Source organism: Manihot esculenta, chromosome 3 (genome assembly GCF_001659605.2).
Source record: "Manihot esculenta cultivar AM560-2 chromosome 3, M.esculenta_v8, whole genome shotgun sequence".
NCBI classification, from domain to species: Eukaryota; Viridiplantae; Streptophyta; class Magnoliopsida; order Malpighiales; family Euphorbiaceae; genus Manihot; species Manihot esculenta.
Genome location: NC_035163.2, coordinates 4,010,996 through 4,033,246, shown reverse-complemented (window position 1 = coordinate 4,033,246; position 22,251 = coordinate 4,010,996). Strand labels below are relative to the sequence as shown.

At 25.6% G+C, this 22,251-nt stretch overlaps 2 protein-coding genes across 3 annotated transcripts; one reads left to right on the top strand and one right to left on the bottom strand.

The window, feature by feature from the left end:
* Positions 1–4,992: 4,992 nt before the first annotated feature.
* Positions 4,993–11,106, bottom strand: LOC110612110 (cytochrome P450 714A1). Of its 2 annotated transcripts, none has more exons than XM_021752783.2 (5): positions 10,747–11,106; positions 7,510–7,736; positions 6,418–6,671; positions 5,893–6,241; positions 4,993–5,514 (listed from the first exon to the last, which is right to left on the bottom strand). In XM_021752783.2, the coding sequence occupies exons 1-5, from the start codon at positions 11,048–11,050 to the stop codon at positions 5,089–5,091; spliced, it is 1,560 nt and encodes a 519-aa protein (XP_021608475.1). In that variant the 5' UTR covers positions 11,051–11,106; the 3' UTR covers positions 4,993–5,088. The 2 variants fall into 2 exon arrangements, with proteins under 2 accessions (XP_021608475.1, XP_021608476.1); XM_021752784.2 differs by having other exon boundaries at positions 4,999–5,514; positions 6,418–6,668.
* Positions 11,107–21,258: 10,152 nt separating this feature from the next.
* Positions 21,259–22,019, top strand: LOC110610417 (cell wall / vacuolar inhibitor of fructosidase 2). The gene has a single exon (XM_021750330.1). It carries the CDS (start codon positions 21,420–21,422, stop codon positions 21,966–21,968), a length of 549 nt encoding a protein of 182 aa, XP_021606022.1. The 5' UTR covers positions 21,259–21,419; the 3' UTR covers positions 21,969–22,019.
* The last annotated feature ends 232 nt before the right edge of the window (positions 22,020–22,251 follow it).

Sequence of the window (22,251 nt, the reverse complement as noted above, 5' to 3'; positions counted from 1 at the left end):
AATATGCATATTTTCGCATGATCATAAATATTACTGATATAAATTTATATAAAAAAATATATTTAAATTTGGATTTTAATAATTAAAATATATAGACAATTGAAATACTCTATAACAGAAAGTTTATCCTTATATAGATAATTTTATCTTATCAACAATATCAATTACTATAAGCATACATTAATATACTTTTTTTTTCATTCAATATAAAAGACTAAAACTTATATTTAATCATAATAACGGTTAAAATTTTCAATTTTATATCACAATCTTTTTAATTTTATTATAACTGCAGCTAAGACTTAAAATAATTTAGCTTAATGTCTAAAAATCAAAAACTTTAGTATTTTTATTAATTTTAATCATTTTTTATCAATTTTAGCTTAATTTAAAATTTTAATAATAATTTTAATTCATCGTCAAAATTGATATTCAAGAATGCTGATGTAACAGTTAATATATAATAAATATTAATATTTTATTTAATATTAATGACGTAGCTAAAAATTTCATAATAAAAAATTGTTATTTAATTATAGCCAATTAACTAATTCTAATCTAAATTATTTTAAATTAATGTCTTTACTTAGTATAATAAAAAAATATTTATTTATTTTTACTTATTGTTATGTATTTTAAATATATTTATTAACGTTATTTGTGAAATAAATATAATATTTTGCAATTAAAAATATTGTATTATTTAAAGTTGAAGGTAACTTTTATTTTTCTCAAATTAATCATTTTTTCTTAAAATATGAGTGAAAATACATAATTAATATTTTTAAAATATAAAATATTTTTGAGTTTTAATGTAAACTTGTAATTCTGTAAAGAAAATTAATTTTTACAGTAATGGAAAAATATCAAAGTAGATATATATAAAATTGTGTTTAATATTTTTATTTATTTATTCTTTATATTCTCTTAAAAAAAAAAAGCAACAATTATATTTTTTATAATTGTTAGTTATTTGATATTATTTGTAATGACCGCCGGGCTTTCTCTATTATGGGTGAGGTCGGGCCCAAGAGGGAGCAATGTCCCAAAATCCATCAAGCCCTCCTTAGACTGACGAACTCAGCATCTCAGGTCTCGATCTAGACACGCCGAGCTGGATGAGTTACTGCGAGTTCAGACCCAGCAGAAAGAAGTCCAGTCCGGTGATGTGATGTGAGGGAGAGGAGCCGGTCCAGTCACTTTGCAGCCTGCACGCGCGCCGGGAAAATTAAATGGCCACCTGAGTAACATAGATAGATAGCACAATAGCAGGTTGGAAAAAAACGTGAGGGGCAGATAAAAGGGAGGGAGTCTTCTCTTTCCTTCTTCTTCCTGCTTCTTCTCGGCTCCATATTTTTACTTTATTTTTTTCTGCAATTCTAACCTATCTATACTATTTAAGTATTTAAATGTACAAATCAGTAGTATTTAAAATATTTATACTTAAATAATTTATAAAAAAATAAAAAGAAATTACAACCATAAGTTAATATATATTTTAGTTGAAAAGAATTTATAATTAATTAAAGATGTTATGTTAAAATTAAATTGTACCATATGAATAATGCATTATGTGGTAGATAAATTATATTTACTTAGTGTAATATATATAAAATAAATAAATATATTAATTTTTTATTTTATTAAGTAGTAAAATATTAAATTTATTAATTTATGTTAAAATTAATCCATTGATTATACCTGAAATAAAATTTTGAAATTAGGTTATAATTGATAAAAATAAAAAGTTTTAAATTTTTTTATAATAAAAATTTTATTCACATTAGCAATAAAAATTAAAATATTAATATTTACTACATGTCACATTAATAATTTTCAATCTTAATTTTTAATCATGGATTATAATTAATACTAAAATTTAAAATTAAACTAAAATTGACAAAAAAAAAATTGATTAAACTTGATAGAAGCGGTAAATTTGTAAATTTTTTTAAACAGCTAAATAATTTTTATTAGTTTTAAATTAGTTACATGTCATGTTAATGTCAAATGCTATTTTGCTTTTTAATTTTATCGTAATTCCAAATTTAATCTCTAAAATTTTTAATTTAAAATTACTTATATTTAAAGATTTAAATTATGGATTATGGGAATGAGAGGCAGGTGTTTTTTTTCGGCATATAGATTGTTAGAATTTAAAATTTATTTACACAAATAACATGTGCACTAATATAAAATTTATTAAATTATTTTAAAATTGATTATAATTATAATAAATTTAAAAATTTTAGTAAAAAATTAAAATTTTTTATTAGGAAAAATTATTTTATAGTCCCTGAGGTTTAACGTAATTAATACTTTTGTCCCTCTATTTTGGCGACCCAATACTTAAGTCCCTCACTTTCTCTTCCGTCCAAATTCGTAGTCCTTCCGTCCATTTAAACTGTTTGGTCAAAGAGTCAAAGGTGAGAGATGATAATTTTTTCCAAAAATACCCTTCTCTCAATGTGAAATCCCTATTTTTTTTTCTCTTTCATGTTTTCTCCGGTTGCAGAATGGGTAGGAAGAAGAAGAATAAAGAAGAAGAAGAAGAAGAAGTTGCAGAAAGGGTAGGAAGAAGAAGAAGAAGAAGAAGAAGAGGCATTTGAGTTTGGGTTTAGTGAGGGTTAATTTTGTCAATTCACGTGTCCCAAACGACTATTTTGGACGGAAAGACTACGAATTTAGACAGAAAATAAAGTGAGGGACTTAAGTGTTGAGTTGCCAAAATAGAGGGACAGAAGTGTTAATTATGTTAAATTTTAGGGACTAAAAAATAATTTTTTCTTTTCATTATAATTGTGATTAAATATAGAGTTTTAAATTTTTATTTGCAATTGAATAAATAATTTTAAAAATTAATTATTATAGTAATAAATTTAAAAATTGAAATTTTATCATTCAAAATTAAAAGTTTAATTTTTACATTTTATGTCTAATAGATTTTTTTTTCTAAAAGTAGGATAGTTCATTAAAAAGAATAGATACAATTTAATTTAAAGGCGCATAAAGAGTCTTTCTAAAATGATTTATACAATAAAATTCAAATCCTAAATATTAAAAACTATAGACCAAAAACTTAGTTCATACGAATAAAAGTCTTTTCGCTCTATAAATTTTAAAAATTCGGATTAAACCTAAATCCACCAAAAATCCAATATCATTAGACAGAAGAAATAGAGGTGCTACTATGGAAGGTTTCATACCAAGGAGATGAAGCTGAAAAGCTAAAATTCATCAAGAAATAACACAACAAATCACAAGATCAAAGTTCAAAGACTTCTCCAAAGAGATTAAAAGGAAGAGCTACCTACTAGAATTCAGAAAACTTAGCATTAATGCAAGAAACAATAGTTCGATCAAAACTTACAAAGATTGAAGAACACAACAAGAATCAAAGAGTAGTAGACATGCTGTGATGGAAGGCAAATTTTATAGAGACTGGAGCAATCCAAAATCAGCCGGTGTTGTGAGTCTTAAAGATAACCCACCACCAAAGCACTCGATGTTTAGTAGAGTTACTAGACAATAGTTATTCGACGCACTATTAAAAGGACTTATAAAAGTATGTAAAAAAATACTAATCATAATAAACAACTATGAATACATATAAGTTAATACTACGATTTCAATTATTTATTGAAAATAATTTATATTTAATAAAATTTTCACAGAAAATATTTTTGAAAAATATTTTTTATAAAAAAATATTTATATAAAAATAATTTATTTTTATTTATTTAATTTTAATTTAAAAGTACAATATATTAAAAAATTTATATATAAAAATATTAATAAAATTACCAAAATATAAAAAATAACTCCATCTTTTACGAAAAAAGTATTTTTCCGCATGATTTAATATATTACTAGTAGCAATTCTTCGTGTCGCTACTTTATTTTAATTTTTATTATTTTGCTCTAAAATTTTTGATACCAGTATTTTATTTTATTTTTAAGTAAGAGGACGTACAAATTCCATGATTTATTTAACAAGATGCTTTCTCTTTTATTAGCATTTTTTTTTAAATCTTTCCATTTTCTATACATCTTTTATCTCTTTGACGGAAATCAGCCCCTCCTTTGTGTTTAATTTTGAATTTATAATTCAAATAAAATATTATAAAAATTTCAACTTAACCGTTTTAGGTGTTTGGAATTCTTAAAAAAATTACTTAACTGAAAATATTTTATTGATTTAAAAAAAATTAAGTCATATTTCATATTTTAAAAATTTTATTAATATTTTTATATATAAATTTATTAATATATTTTATTTTTTAAATTACAATTAAATAACATAAAATAAGTTATTTTATTAAAAAATATTTTTAAAAAATATTTTCAACAAAAAATATATTAAAACTTCACTAAATTTAGAAAAAGTTAAAATTTGCAAATTGTCAAGGAGTAGTTTATTATTATTATTTTTTTAAATACGGGTAATAGCTTATAATTATCTAAGAACAATTGATTTATTTCTTTGGCGAATTAAAAAGACATCTAATAATTATTAGATATCTTATTGAATTTATATCATGCATTTTCTTTTTTTTTTTTGAAATAGGAGGTTGGGGGAGTCGAACCTTAGACCTTTTAAGGCCACCAGGCTATCTTATTGGATTTATATCATGCATTTTCTATTAAAAGTCTTTTAGAATTTTTTCAAATGACCAAATTTTATTTTTTATTTAAATCATATTACTTTTAACATTATTAATTATAAAATTTTGTCTTTAAATTAATTTTATATATCAACAAATTATTTATAAATTATAAAAATAAACTATAAAAAATATAAATTACAAGTTCGAATCTTCACATTTATCTAAAATATTAGCCTTTATAGTAGAAAAGGAGAAGACTACCTCACGTTGTCTAGTCTTTGCGCCTCTTTAATATTAAAAAAAAACACATTAATTAAATTTTTTATTTTTTTAAACTGCAAGCTAATTAAATTTTAAAATGTCAATAATAAATAATAAAATAGTAGATTAATTTAATTTAAATACTAAATATTATCGCTAAACACAATTATGAACACAGTTTAGTCTATCTGCTAATGTATTTCCCAACACAACTAATCTTCTAAGCCTTTTGGATTAGAAGCTGTAAACCATGTTGAGGTTCAACAAGCATTCTAAAAACGGGAGAATGAACATAATTGGGAGACAACGAGAATTTGAACTTTGATACAATGGAGGAGATAACAATTTTCAATTCCACCATGGCAAAGTTTCGACCAACACACAGACGAGTCCCCAGTCCAAATGGGATATAAGCTTGGGGAAATTTGCAAGCTTTTGAGACCCCATCAGCGAACCTTTCAGGCCTGAACTCGTTAGCATCTGGTCCCCACATGGTAGGATCTCTGTGCAAGGTTGAAATCAGAGTCCATATGCACACGCCCTTTGGAATTGTGATGTTTCCAATTTGGACCTCCTCAAGTGCCTCTCTTACTACAAATCCTGCTGGTGGGAACAGTCTCATGGCCTCCTGAATCACCATGGTGACCTGTGAAGCAAATAAAATATAAATCAAATAGCTGGGAAATCCGCTAAAAGTTTTGAATTTCTATCTAAACATCCTTAAATATACTAAATTTCACTATCGGATTTAAATTTCATTCAAATTATCATTAAAAATTAAATAAACAATCATTTGTCAAGATTTTAAAGTGTGAGCTACAATTTACATAATTTATTTAGTTTTATTTAGACTTATTTAATTTTTTAATGATAATTTAGAGGTAAATTTAAATAAAAATAAAAAGAGAGAATTAATATTTTTGGTTCCTGCTATATAATTTAGGAGTAAATTTGATGTTTATAGTATGAGGAATCACACCTAGCTAGGAAAATATAGTGAAAAAAATAATAAATTCACAAATACCATCTTGAAGTTAGGCAATGAATTTGCATCTACTGATCCTTCATTGCAAATCTGAGTGATCTCTTCTCGGATTCTAGATTGCCACTCTGGATGTAAAGCAAGAAGAACCAAACACCAAGAAGCAGAAATAGCAGTTGTGTCATGTCCGGCAAAGTATAAGCTCTTGCAATTATCTACTAAAAATTTCCTTGGAGAAAGCTTCCCTCCATTAGAATTATTGACAGCCTCTTCAAGTATTAGCTGCATTAGATCCTTCTTCATTGAGCCCTGCTTTTGGCGTTCTTGAACTGTATCCCAGATTAAGGACTCAATCTCTCTTTCCAACCTGTTGATCTCTTTATAATTTTTGCTGAAAAAAGGAAAGAAAATGATGTAAATATTTATTTCTCTCTAGAGAGGTGCTCATTAGCTCACTCATGTTATAGTCGTCACTAAACCCGAGAGATCTGGAGTTTTAATTTCGGCACCAATTGTATAAAAAAAAGAGGTTGAAGAGAGAGGGGTGCTTTTGGGAGTTAAACTTACCGAAAACATGTGAAGCCAAAAGGGGTGCTTCTGTGGGCAAGGGCTTTGTGGAGAGTTCTAAGCTTGGAGAAAATCTCATTCCCTTTGAAATAAGAACTACCAAAACAAGCTTTTGCAATGACATTAGCTGAGAGGCCTTTCAAATCATCATCAACTGTGATTTCTGCTTGGAGACCACCTTGGATTTCAATTCTCTCCTCCCACTCTCTTAGCAATGGCTGTGTTGAGTCCACCATTAGCCCTACCATGGTCTGCTAGATTTTACATGGACCCAAAATTAATATGTTACTAGACAAATAACTCCTGTGAACATGACCTTTCAATTTCGTAAAAAAACCAGCTAATTTATATTAGTCCTCTCTTAACTTTGTAACTTGTTACATTTCATTTCGTCCATTATCCCCTTTTTGGAATAAAAAGTTTTACCATATCATATTTTATTTTTTTTTATTAAAATTTTTATTTGAAATGAAAGATTTTATTTTATTTTTAATTTATAAGATTTTCATTTTTAAATAAAATCAAATCCTACGTAATTTTATCAGAATTCATTTAGATTCTTTTATTGTGAAAGAATTATGCCTATAGTTCACAAAATCTTTCATCCTTTAAATACATTTTATAAAAATTTATGTAATCATTTTCCGATAGTTTCTCTCACAAAACTGATATATAGCAATTTCATAATATAAAAAATTAAAATTAAAATTAAAATTAAAAGAATGATATATAGCAATTTCATAATATAAAAAATTAAATTTAAAATTAAAAGAAAAAGTATTACATAAGGTAATTATAAGATTATCTCTACTCATATAACTTAGGAGAGATAAATACTGTGCGAGCAGAAATATAATTATTATTATTTTTATATATCTTTTTATATATAAAATATATTGATTTGATTAATCTAAAATCGTACTAGACAAATTTATTAAAAAGATAAAACATTGCTTCTCAAAGTTTTAAAAATGTTATATATTTTGAATTTGAAATCGAAACATTTGGTTAACAAAAAATTCCATTCCATCTCGTCTCTTAAAAATAAATAGATAAATAATATTGCAGTTTGGAAAGAAATGAATGCATTACCTTGACTTTGGCCATGAAAAATTCTGGTGCGACAATTTTCCTTTGTAAAGCCCAGAAGTGACCATTGGACCTCATAATGCCATTGCCGAACATGGGTGCAAATCTCTTAGTCACATAAGGAGGCTTGCCTAAGTCCAAAGTATTACAAAGGCTCATGGTCTTCACTAATTCAGGGTCGGTAATATACAAATGTTGCTTAAACCCTGTTGAATATGTGTATATTGGACCTGCAATTTTGTGAATTTAACCCTTAATCGAAAGAGAAAATTCCTATTTAGTATTTATAGTATAAAAAATTTTATTATTTTTTAATTTAAAAATATATTAAAATATTTCTAATATTTTAAAAATTCTATTAACTAATCTTTCTATTAATTATTACCGTTAAGTATTTAACTATTTAATTATTATAATTTTAAAAAATGAATTAATTAATTTTTCATAAAATCTAGTAATCGGTCCTTTTATATTAGGAATATTTTTTTTTTTTTTTACAATACTTAACAGTTAAAATTAATAGAGAGATTAATTACTAAATTTTTAAAATATTAAAAATATTTTAATATATTTTTTAAAATCATAAGAATTAAGTAATGATTTTTTTAAAAAAATAAATGTACATGCCAATTGCCATATGTTGTAAAAATAAAAATTTCTTTGTGTTTTTTTAATTAATAATCCTTTTCTTTAGAATTTAAAAATATACAGTTAATATACTTAAAAAAAATTAAATATTGTTTGATCTTTTCACAATATATTATAAATTTATATAATATATTAGAATTAAACAATTCTACTTATTAAATTATTTTAAAAAATAATTAATTTTATTTTTAATACATTTTAAATATGAGTATATTAATAAATTAATAAATAAAACTATATTTTAGAAAAATGACTTATAATAAATGTAACACTAAAATAAATTATAATTATAAAATGGAGCAAATATTAAAATTTGCTCCCTTTAAATTGAAATTGTGGCTTCCTCGGTGGACAGAGACATTTTTGTTTAATTTTTTTTAAAAAAAATACAGAGAGTTATTAGGCACGTTCCCTATTTCAATAAAAAAAGTTGGAGTGGCAACGAATGGGTCAAAATCAATTAATGGAATAAAAAGCTGTGTTCACATTGGATCAAAAGAAAGAAGAAAAGAAAAAGTTGAAAGTTACAATTGAAGAAAGAAAGAAAGAAAAAAAAAACAATATATATATATATATATAGCCTAACTTATTAAAAAAAATTCAACCGTTACTATTTAGTATATTAAAATTTATTAATTAGTTAATTTTGAAAAATATATTAATTATTTTTTTATTAATTTTAAATATTTATTATTCACTATATAGTTTATGCAATTCATAAAAACTTATTAATAATTAGTCATTTAATTTTAAAAAATATATTAAATATTTTTAAATTTAAAATATTTAATAAATAAAATTAATAAACTTTTTAAAAATTTTAAAATATTTTAAAATATTTTTTAATAAAAAATTAACTAATAAATTTCTCATATTATATAAATTAAATAATAATTTTTTTTATAATTTAAAAATAAAAAAGTTTTTACCATGAGAGAATAGTTTTAGCCACCTTCCTATATTATTTATTTAGTTATTAATTTATTAAATGTTACTATTTAATTTTTATAGTATAAAAAATTCAATTTTTTAATTTTAAAAATATATTAAAACATTTCTTATATTTTAAAAATTTTACTAATTAGTTATTTCGTTAGTTTTAACCATTAAATATTATAAAAAAGTCTAAAATATTTCTAGTATGGAGAGACTAATTAATTAATTTTTTAAAAATTTGAGAGACTAATTAATAAATTTTTTATAAGTATAGAAATTAAATAGTAAAATATTTAATGATAAAATTAAAGAGATTAAGCAGTATACTTTTTAAAATGTTAAGAATGTTCTAATATATTTTTCAAAATTAAAATACTAATTAATAAATTTTTACATATCATAAAAATTCAGTAGTAATTTTTTTAATTTATTATATACATTTAAGACTGGTTAATTTATTAAAATTATATGAGTTAAATTATGAATAAAATAAAAAAATTTAACTGCATTTCTTATGATAAAAAATAATTTATTTTTTTTAAATTATGGAGATTAAATAATTTAATATTTAAAATATGTAAATTAATATATAGAGTTTATTAAACTATAAAAATTCAATTATAGTTTACTTAGAAAAAACTTTCTATAGAGAAAAAAAAAAAAGAGAAGGAAGGGTAGAAAGTTACAATTTTTATATTGTACGGAAAAAAAAGAAATAGACCAACATGGGTTGGGTCTAATGAGAGAAGCTAGATGCGCCTTAAGAAAGATGTAAAATTATTATTAGCCAATTGATTGAAAAAATTCAAGTGTTTATATAATTTTGTATTTTAATTTAATTATTTAAATTTTAGATAAATTAATTTAATATTTATATTTAAATATAATTTTAATTAATTATTAAAATTAAAATAAGTAATTAAATTATTAAATATATATTTTACATTTTCAATAATATTAAATTTTATTTTATAATAATAATTATAAATATTATAATAAACATATTATTTAATTTAAAATAACAGTATATATAAAATAATTAAAAATAATATATCTATTATAAAATTTTTATAATTATTAATGTAAAATAAATTTTATATATTATTAAAATCGTCGATCACGTATTGAACAATTAAATTATTTTTTTAAATTAAATATATTATTTAATTATAATTTAATATTATTTTTATATATAAAATTAATTTATATTTAAAAAAATAAAATATTATATTGAACATCCTATTTAAATTCTTATATTTTAATTTTTAAAAATTAATTAAAATTTGAGCTCTTACATTTTAATTTTTAAAAATTAATTAAAATTATATTCAAATGCAAATATTAAGCTCTTATACTTTTTAAAATTTAAATATTTAAATTAAAATATAATATAATGTAAATATAGAATTTTTTCCAACCATTTGACCTGTATTATTTGGTCATGCGATATGAAAATTTTTTTAAAAATATATTAAAATATTTTTCACTTGAAAAAAAAAAAAGAAGAAGGAAGGAAGAAAGAAAGAAAAGGTTTTATGATTCATGGAGAATAATCTCAGCAAGTGAACTAGAAACCAGGAAATAAAAGAAAACTAAACAGAGAAGATAAACATGAAGGCAGCTAAAGCTAACAAAGAATTAATGAAGTAATCTTACCGTATTCTTTTCTCCAGTGGTCGAAGTAAGGGAAAACAATGGAATTGTAATCCTGAGCTACAATCTGAGCATGACTTGGAGAAACATGTTTCCTTGCCTTGAGCTGGAGCTGCTGCATCTCAACGAGATTCCCATAAAGAAAAACAGGAGAAGGCCCTTTGATACCTTGCATGTGTAGCTTCCTCTTCACTGTGTACGACCTAAGCAAGATTGTTCTGCATATGTGGAATATGAAGGAAAGTAATCCAAGAAGAGCAAGAGAAGGCAAGATTCTGAGAAGAAGAAGTTCAGAGACGTCCTCCATTTGTTTCTGTTTTTGAAGGGCTTGAAGGTTATGCCGACTTCTCTTTGGTCATATGCTAGAATGTGAGGTTATAAGTAGTGGCGGACGCAGAATGAAGTGTGTAGGGCCCAAGTTTATATAGGAGAGTAATTCTTATTTAACTTCGAATCACCGTAGATTCGAGATATAAACGCCTAGGGAAAAATTTATTTACACTGTATTTTTTAATTTTTTTTGAAATGGAATCAAAAATTAAAAATTAGAGAATAAAATTTGAAATTTTTTAAATTTATTCAAATATATTTATTATTAAATTGAATTTGTCAGAGTTTTTAGTCTGTGTTTATATATGATTAATAATATAAAATACTATACTATAACAGTAAAATTTAAATAAAATTTTATATATTTACTTTACAAATTCACGTGAATATTCATGCGAATATTTAATGAAGTCAAAAGTAAAAAAAAAAAGTTAATTAAATATTATATTAATAATAATAATATTATCTCCATCTCACAATAATTACATTTAAAATTTATACACTTAAATTAATAAACTAATTAATCACTTTAATTTAAAAAAAATTGTAATAATATATTTAACATATTTTTAGATGGTCTTTTTTTCACATGTATAATAAATTATAATTAATATTATTTTAAATTTTTCAAAATGATAAATAATTTAAAATAAAAAATAAATTATTATGGGACGAAAGTATTACTTATCACATATTTGAATCCCAACAAAAATTATTAAATATTTTTAATTAATTATTTAAAATTGGTTTTCTAAAGACTCATATATAGCTCTTTTTTCATATGCTTAAAATAATAAATGTTTTAAAAATAAGGTTTGAGTGGAGGGGGGGGCCCACCCCCCATCCAATGAACACTTCGGTCCACCCTTCTGTTCCACTAGCGGTTGATGTGTGGACAAATTATGACCAAAATTCTAATCAGTATCAAGCATGAAGCAAGTATGTTTACGGTCCTAAAGTGATTGGGTGAGCCAATCTCATAATACAAAAGGTTTTTATTGGTGGACTGCATGAGGTGATAGAGATTTGGACGTGATGTGAAATTAACTCCAATTATTACCACCACCTCCTCAGCTTTTAAGTCTATTTTATTTTTATGTTTTATAAAATTCTAAAATTTTACCGACGGCCTTCGCCTCATTAGTAGTGTCCAGGATATGCGATTCAAATTTTAAGTCTATTTAAAAATAGGAATCGAACTAAAATATCAGTTTATATTTTTACTATTTCAGTTCTTAGTTCATTATGGTTATTTCAATTTTGATATGGTTTTAATTTAATTTTCGATTTGTAAAATAATTTTATATAATTTTTTTTATAAAAAACTATTTTTATATTATCATTAAATCTTAAAATTAATTATTAATATAATTTATATTATATATACAATACACACCTTTAAACTATACACATTATTTACTAATTATATAAGTCCAACACATTATATAGGTCTCCTATTGGATCCATCTTAAAAATGGTGAGGATGTAGATAGAAGGGTCCAACGGTAGTTTTTTGCCCCAGCTCAGCTAGGAGCTATTCCTTCATTTTTTGTAACTTTTGATCTACATTTGCCTTCTCTTGCCTTGACCTTTTCTCCAGGCGATACTTTTCTCCCCATTCTTCACTCTCTATCCTCTTGGCTGTCATAGCAGAGTAGCTCTCTGCTTCGTCATTCTCAATAAGTTCTCTCACCCTCCTTCCTCGGGCTCTGACTGTCGGCTCCTCTTCTCTACCAGCTTCTCCACTCCCTTCTTCGGTCCTCCTACTACTCTGTTGCGGGATCTGGTAGTTGAAGGTAGATTGAGACTCGATAGCATGGACTCCTTCAACTATAGGGGTATGTTTAACGGGATATTAAGACCCCTCTGCAACATCTGCCCCCAGCCAGTGGGCGGTGTTCTGTAGCTGAAGAGTCATGGTTTGAAGTTATTGGTCAAATAAGGTGGCTCTGGGTACATTCCCTGCCGAGCTCCGTGAGTGGTAAGTTGGATGTGGTTGTTGGGCTGGAGAAAGAGATAACTGCTGATCCTCTTGAGCAGAGCTCAGGTCATTAAAGACATTATTGGTGTGGTTTTCGAGAACGGAATTCCGGTGATGAGAAGATCTCCTTCGTTCCCACAGGCGGCGCCAATTGATATTCTGAGATCTAGAAAATAGGATTTACAGTGGTTGTATAAGCTTGGATGGAGAAGAAGATGTTCCTCCCTCCCTTTTCCTCTTGTCTGTTAGTGACGTCTAACCACGTCTCTGCTACAGTGCCACATGTTTCTGTCACTCAAATCCGTACGTACGGGTGTGTCAGAGTCCCTCTCCACGCCAGACGGCCATTTAATTCCTCCCGACACGCATACGGGCAGGGCTGCGAAATGACTGGACTAACTATTCTCCTTCACGTCACGTCTCCATACTGTATTTCTTTCTGCTGGATCCGTGCTCACGATAGGCCCAGCTTGCCCCATGTGCCCAAGTCGGGGCTCGCGATGCTGGGTTGATCTATATAAGGAAAGCCTAATTAGTTTTGGGTTTGCTTTCCTCTTTAGGGCCTGGCCTTTTTTCAGAATGTAGAAAATCCGGCGGTCATCATGCTTAATGCTTAATCACTGACTAAAAGTAAGTTGCATAGTACTTTGTGATGTCTTATTATGACATGTAATTCAAAATAATGAGTACAAAAAGCAGATATTTATTCCCCTAAATATACGTTGCATATTGAACTCACTCATAAATCAGTATAAATCTGCATAAAAAACATTCAAAATAAATATTTATATCACATTCGGTGACTGGGAGAGATAAACCCAATTAAGTAAGGGAGCATAACAGCCCCGCTCCAAAAGAGATAAGAGGACCTGACGATCTACAATAGATGAAGGGGATAAGCCTCATGAAAGAGACACGAAGCATAGAGAAAAATAGTTCTCTCTCTAATTTATTAGAAAGAAAAGAGAAGTTAATCGAATGCATATTTTGCATGTCTTCCTTGCCAAAATGATCATTGTACCCACATATAAGATAGTACTAATTCTTTTTGCAAGAGATCATATTAGCTAATGATCTCAAACGGGTTCATGGCCACTGAATGCAAAAATAAATAAATAAATAAAAATAGAGTTCTTTTTTAAATAAAAAAATTTGGGTCACGGAACTTGATGTAAAAGGTGTCATACTTTGAAGTTTGAAGGTTTCTAGGCTTTGAATTTTTTAAATATTTAATAAAAAAAATTTTAAATAACAATGTGAACCAATAATAGATAGACATGGTCATACGTCAGTATTAATTTAAAATTAGCAATTTAATTTATTTATTAAATCTGAATTGAAATTGATTTGATTTAAAATAATTTTAAATTTTAATAATTTCAATCTAGTGTTTAAAGCGATAATAGTTTCGATTCTCACGGTTTCAATTATAATTTCAATTAAATTTAAATTATAAATAGTTAATTTGATTTTGATTTAAAAAAAATAAAAAATTTAAATAAAATATAAAAAATAAATATAAATCTTAAATATTATTAAATATATATTTATTAAATAAATAAATTATAAAATCTATTCATTTATGTGATATAAAAAATAAAATAATATATATACATATAAAATAATATTTCATTTAAATGTAAATAATATTTTTTAAAAATTAAAAATAAATTTAAATTTAATTATTTAATAATTTAATTTACTTAAAATAATTTTTTAAAATAATTTATTTAAGAAATACAAAATTAAATTGAAATTAAATTAGATCGCTGATTGGAATCAATTAATTTTAATTTAATTTTAAATGGAGAACTATAACTAACTATTTAATTTAAGATTTTAATCCGATTAAAAAATTAAATTAATTAATTAATTTAATTTTAATTCAATTCACGGTTCGAATCAAATTGGGATCATATCAAATAATATACACCATTGCATTGCATGATATATATAGAGAGAGACGTGTCTGACAATTTTGTTTAACCATTAATAGTAACCGCGTAAACAAACCAAGCTGGTTGGCATTTCCATTCTTATAAAATTTAATTTAATTTTTCATTTTTTTGTTTCATAATGCGGGCAGCTGTATGGAAATGGATAAAAAGAATAGTCATGGCCCAATGAGTGTGGTCCTGCAGCTTAAGTGCATTGGGGATCCTTGTCCCAGTATGGAATAAAGCACGTGCACTCTCTTTGCATTGCATACCTCTACAATGCCGGATCTTGTAAAAAACGAAAGGAAAAATTACTACTCACTCTATATTATAAAAAAAATTATTAATTAATTTTTAATTTTAAAAAATATATTAAAATATTTTTAAAATTTTAAAAAATTTATTATCAATTTCTATTAATTTAAACATTAAATATTACAAATAAATTTAAAATATCCTAAATATGAATAAACTAATTAATATTTTTTTTATAAAATTAAAAGATCAGTTATTCAGTTTTCTTAAATTACATAAATTATATAGTAAAATATTTAATATTTAAAAATAATAAAATAATTAATTAATAAATTTTAAAAATATTTTAATATATTTTTTAAAATTAACTAATGAATTTTTTTATAATATAATAATTAAATAATAATTTTTTTAAAAAAATGTTATTAAAAAGAATTAAGTGGCCAAGTATTAGAGTTAAATCAAGTATGGGCGCACATCATTATTCCTTCTCTTAATAATTGACAAAGTTAAAAAAAATCGCAAACCACCTCATGCAAACAACCAACAAATTATCCCATGAAGACAATTACTTAAAGAAGTTGTTAACTTGGTCAAACAGAGGAGCAAGATGGCCATGTTGAATTCCACCAAATTTTGAGTTGGTTGGTAAATTAAGTTTTGGAAATGATTTTCTTGCTCGCAACAAAATAAAATTTTAGAGACAAAATTAAAAAGTAAAAGAAATTTGAGAAAATAATAAATTATTAAAGTTTAGCTCAAACGACTTAAATTAAAAATAGTTCTTGTAAGCTATAGTGTGTGAGGAAAATATCATCTTCATGAGAATGGATTTTTTCAGTAAAAATTATTTTAGTATTTGTATGGATAAATTAAATCCATTAATCTTATTTAATTGCTAATATCGAGTATCCGAGTCAGTTATAATAAAATGATTTTGAGTTCAAGCATTAGAGTATAATTATAATTGTAACGGTCAATTGTCTGCTTGCGACAGCAACTATTCTATTCAACATCGGTAAATTTAGAAAAAAATAAATTGTATATAACAGTTAGTACAAAACTACTAAATAATTTTGTTTAACCATTTCAGGTTAAGTGAAAAGTGGGTCCAAAAGTTATTTGACACAGTTTGAGCCGGACTGTTTTAATTGGTATCAGAGCCACCCTAGGTCAGACAAATTGTGCGGAGCTAGTGGGCTGCGAGGAAAGGGTTACCCGTGAGAGACGAGGTGGAGCCGCCCGAGATACTAGCGAAGCATAATACCTGATGGTCCGATCTGATTAGTAATTGTAATCGACTCAGTTGCAAAGAGAACGTTGCAAATTAAGCAGGACCAAGTGTAACGGTCAGTTGCCTGCTTGCGGCAGGCGGCTGTTCCATCCCAAATGAAAAAAATTGAATTGTATATAATAGTTAGTATAAAACTACTAAATAATTTGAATTAACCATTTTAGATCAAGTGAAAAGTGATCCAAAAATTATTTGGATCAGTTTCGGACTGTTTTAACAATAAATTCAATACACGTCAATAAATTTTAAATTCGATTGAAAAAAAAAAATTTTACAATATAGATGTAACTATATATAAAGAGTAATGATTTTAAAGAAATGCAACAATTGGTTCGTTAATTATAGTTAATTGACTAATTTTAATTTAAATATTTAAAATTAATATTTTTCTTATTTAGTACAATAAAAAAAATTAATATATTTATTTATTTTATTTAGTATAATTATTATATTTTTTTAATGTATTTATGAAGTAATGTGAAATAAATATAATATTTTACAATTAAAAATATTATATTATTTAAAGCGGTATTGGAGAATTAATATTTTTTCTTAAAATTCGGGTTAGCATGCATAAGGAATGTTTTTAAAATATGAAATATTCTGTAAATTATAATTATGTAAAAAGAAGTTAATTTTTATGATAATAAAAAAATATTAAAGTAAATACATATAAGATTGTCTTTAATATATTTATCTATTTTTTTATATTCTCTTAAGAAATGCCAACAATCATGTTTTTTTTTTATTGTTAGTCATTTGGTATTATTTATTATATTTTATATTTTTATTTATTTTTTAAATATTATTTAATGTAATAACTCTAATAATTTTAACAAGAGTACACAGATATAATAAAAAAAGAATTAATATTCACGCTAATTGAGTTTCAACCAATATTCAAATGTACATACCACTCACACCCTATTTGAAATACTTATACCTAAATATTTTAAAAAAATAAAGAGAAACTATAGTTATCCCTTAATACATATTTTACTTGAAATTTGAAGATAATTAGATATTATGTTAGAATTGAATTTTGTCAATATAAATAATATATTATGTGGTGATAAATTATGTAATAATAAATTATATTTACTTAATTTAGGTAATATAATATATATAAAATAAATAAATATATTAAAAATTTATTTTATTAGGTAATAAAATATTAAATTTGATATTTTTTTTAGAACGATTAAATTTGACATTTTCTCAACGAGAAAGCTTTATTTTTAATTTGTCAGTCTGTCAAACTAACACGGTTCTAAAAAGAATATATCATACCAAAACAACAAAAAAGTTTGATATATTTTTCTTAAAACATATGAAAGTGCATATCCAATTGAAAGAAAAGGTTGCAAGGTTTAAAACAATATGAGCTAATGAAGCAAGGCAAGGACAAAATTATTCTGTGATTTTTTTGCATATGCAGAAGATAGTGAACGACATGAAAAATAATAGTGAAAAAATTAAGAAAAAAGACATTTTGGAAAAAAATTTATTGATGCAATTAAGATGGTTTGATCATGTGTAACAATTATTGAACAGTTTAAAGATCTTAAAATTTTGACTCTTAATGATTAATGAGTCTCGTTGGAGTCCCCTAAGATATAAATGAACGAGAGATTACCAAGCACATTGGATCAAACATTCAAGTAAATTTAAAAAATAAGGGTCCATCATAAACAGAAAATACCAGAATTTTAAAGCCAAAACAGGCAGAAATTTTAGAACCACTGTCAAGGAAGTAGCAGAAGTAGTGAATCTTTTCAAGATAAATCTAATATTGAATGCCATAAATGCCAAAAAAGAAAAGCACGATCACTATCAGATGAATGCAAGTTATGTATTTAATGTCAAAATTGTAAAAAATATACACTATAACCAGGGGCGGAGGGAGGGTACGGCAAAGGGGCACGTGCCGTACCGGCGACCGAAAAATGCTTTGAAGGGGGATGAAGGTGCCGCAGCGGCGCAGCCGATGGTGCCGCAGCAGTGCGCAGCGGTGCCCTATCAAAGGGAAACTCCTCCCTCCGCCCTGTCTATAACAAAAAATATTATACAAGAAAATAATAAAATTGGAGAAAACCATACTAGAGCTATTCAAAATGATAATCCAAAAACTTTATTATTAACTATAGTTATGAGAGCTTAAGTAGAAATGACAATTAGTTGTTGCTAGATTCCGCCTGTAATGAAGTATTTTCAAAACTCGATTTGTCACACATCAATTATGATAATTCTTCTTAGGTATATTTGTATGAAAAATCTAAAACTTTTCGCTATTTTATAATTTAATCCAAAACTTCAAAAATTATTTAAAATGGTAAACTTTGTTACAATTATATTAAAACTTGGATTGGGGAGAAATATTATTTTATTATATTCATGTCACATAGATAAATATTATTAATAAAAAATATAAAATTTTTTTAGCTATTTTTCAATTTAAAATATAAAATTGATATAATTCAACTCAAAAATTTTAAATTTATTTATTTTTATCCCCGTATGATCTGATGTAAAAAATTATAAACTTTTAACTCCTTTCAATTTGCCACTAGTTCAACAAAAATTACAACATATCTCATATTTATTAATTTTTTATTTTTCAAATACTTTGTTAAGTGTTAATCATAATAAATTTCATTATATTTGTTATAAAAAACCATATCAATATAATAAAAAATAAAAATTATAGTTTTACTATTTACAGTTATGCTATTAATTTTCTGTACAACTTAATAGCATAAACTAACACTTAGAGGCACAAGTAGAAATATTGTATTAAGAATAAATATAATTAAAATCGAAAAAAAATTAAAAGAACCAGAATTAAAATCCAAAAGAATTAAAAAAATCAGAATTAAAAAATAGAAAGCAGTTCTCTTATAATTTCTTACACCAAATAAATAGAAATAAAGTATAATAATAGGATCTTTTAGAGATTTAGTAGTGAAAGAAGATAGATTTAGAGATTTTGAGTTGAATTATATTACTTTTTAAAGTTTTAGATTAAATTATAAAATAGCAAAAAAGTTTAAATTTTTTGTATTAATAGCATTTATTTACGTTATGAGTATAATAAAATAATTCACTATCATCTTATTATGTCAGCAAGACATAATCTCCCCAATTTAAATTTTAAGTTTAGATATTTTATAATTTTAGATTCAACTACAAAATAGTGAAAAATTTTGATTTATTCATGCAAATAGCCCTACTTCTTATTATAACTCTGTGATTATGCCTTTCGGACACTTGAATATTGAAAGCTTCAGATTCCTTACAAAAAAGGAGTGGATTTTAGGCTTGCTAAGCATTCAAGTTTTTAAGCATATTGGTGAGTAATGTGTTCCAGGACAAAAGCACATAAATCCATTTCCTACAGTGACAACATGGAGAGTTAAAAGGACCACTTAAACATAAATCCATTTCCTACAGTGACAACATGGAGAGTTAAAAGGACCACTTAAGCTGTTCTCCATCTAATGGAGGTAACAAATACTTCACAATTTCTATTAATAATTTTAGTAAAAAGACAAAAGTTTATTTTTTGAAGTAAAAATTTGATGTTTAATTATTTTATGTCATATATTGAGAAACAAAGTAGTTATTTTATTAAAACTTTAAGAACTATAAAAGCATTGAATATATCCTGAGAAAGTACGGAATTTAGTATAGTTGACGGTTTGAGAAACTCCTCAACAAAACAGAGTGGCATGATGAAAGATAAATCTGAGCTATCTGAAGGTGTTTGGTTGTATTGTCTATTTACATATACGTAATGAGTTAAAAAAGAAGTTTAAAGATAAGACAAAAAAATGCATCATTATTGGTTACAGTTTAGAAATAAAAGGATACAAGTTGTTCAATCCAAGGGCTTGGAAGGTGATTATCAACGAAGATGTTGAGCCAATACCTCTTCCAACTTCTAAAGCACCGTGTCTTTCTGCTATGTTAAATTTTGGCTATACCTAGCTCACCGCATAAATTAGTTCAAAATTCAATATATTCTCTCACGCTCAAAACTACATTGCAGCGTGAAATATTTATAAGAGGTTAATATCGATGAAAACTCTAATATCATGTTAAATTTAAATTAGGTCTATCTCACCCAAAAGGTTAAGGGGAAGAATATTTAAAATCCTTATAAAGTGCATATTACCCTATTCTAAACCGATTTGAGATTCAATGTTCACCCTCAAGTGCAACCACAAGGTTAGCACGGTAATTAATTTTTAATAATTCAACATGGACTTAATTCTACAGTTTTATGAGCGGCTGAAACTCGTAATTCGAAGCGCTTTTTATATTATTTTAAATTTGGATCAAGTCTAATTCACCCAAAAAACTAGTTCAAGATTCGACTTTAATACAATTTCACATTTCCTTATAATATTAGACAGGTGCGTCCTACACATGATCAGAATTTTCTGAAAGAGTAGAAACCTTTGCTAATTAAATTAATTTATCGAGCTAGATTCCTTGGGAGCCTTCAAATTTGGAAGATGAGGTACCTGAAACTCAATATTTAGAACATTTATTGTATTTTCTCTTGATTTAGAATCACTAATCTCTGCAGGCCTTGGCCAGGGTTAACAAGAAACTTCGTCTCTATTTATATAGAAACAGATCTTGCTTCATTTTAATAAGCACATCCCTTGTTAATTTGTAACTGCCTGTAATTGTCTAAAAAAGTGACCCCAGCATGTGTTCTACAACATGCTTGTCAAAATGCCACACCCAAACAAATAGAAGACGCCATTCCACTTAAAACAAAACCAAACTCTTACAACTTCCCAATTCCTTTATAAAATTCTCTCTCTGGTTTACCAACTTCCCTTGAAAAAACCCACAAGAAAACAAGATTATGGCTTCACTCAAAATCTTCAACTCTGTTCTTGTGTTCTTGGCAATAATGGGTACTTGTGGTTCTACAAGATTGCAATTTCCAGGAGATAATAACAGCGAGGACTTTATTTCTACTTCATGCAGCCACACCCTCTACTACCAAGTCTGTGCATCTACCTTAAGATCTGATCCTCGCAGCAAAACAGCAGATCTTCAAGGGCTAGCTCGTATTGCACTTAACATTAGCAAATCATATGGGGTGGCAACTGTAGCCCACATTGGTGATTTGAAATCTGAAGCTACAGGAAATGAGAGTCTCTCCAGTTGCTTGGATGAATGCAGAGAAGAATATAGTGAGGCTGTTGAAAATCTGGAAGATGTAGTTGAAGCTCTAAATGCTAGATCCTTAGAAAATGTGAAGACATTGGTGAGCTCTGCGATGACATATTCAGATACGTGCGAGGAGAGCTTTGAGGAGATACAACTTGCTTCTCCTCTGGTTGATAGAAACCTGTATTTCAGTAAGTTGTGCAGTAATTTTCTGGCTATATCCAGTCTTTTAAGTTGATAGAGAGATTCAAGAACTGGAGATGATATATTTTTTTTTAATTGTTGATTTGATGCAAATTTTTAGATTGTAGTTGATGATTTTTTGTTCTGTTGAATTTGGTAATAGATTGAACTAAATTAAAATTTATCCTAAATTATTCATATCGTATCATTTAATTATATATTTTTCTTAATAATTTATACTAAATTTTTAGAAATTCTATAAAATATTTTAAGTTCTAGTTATTTAAAATATAAAATTCAAACAATTTATAATTATTAATATAAAAAATATATTTATA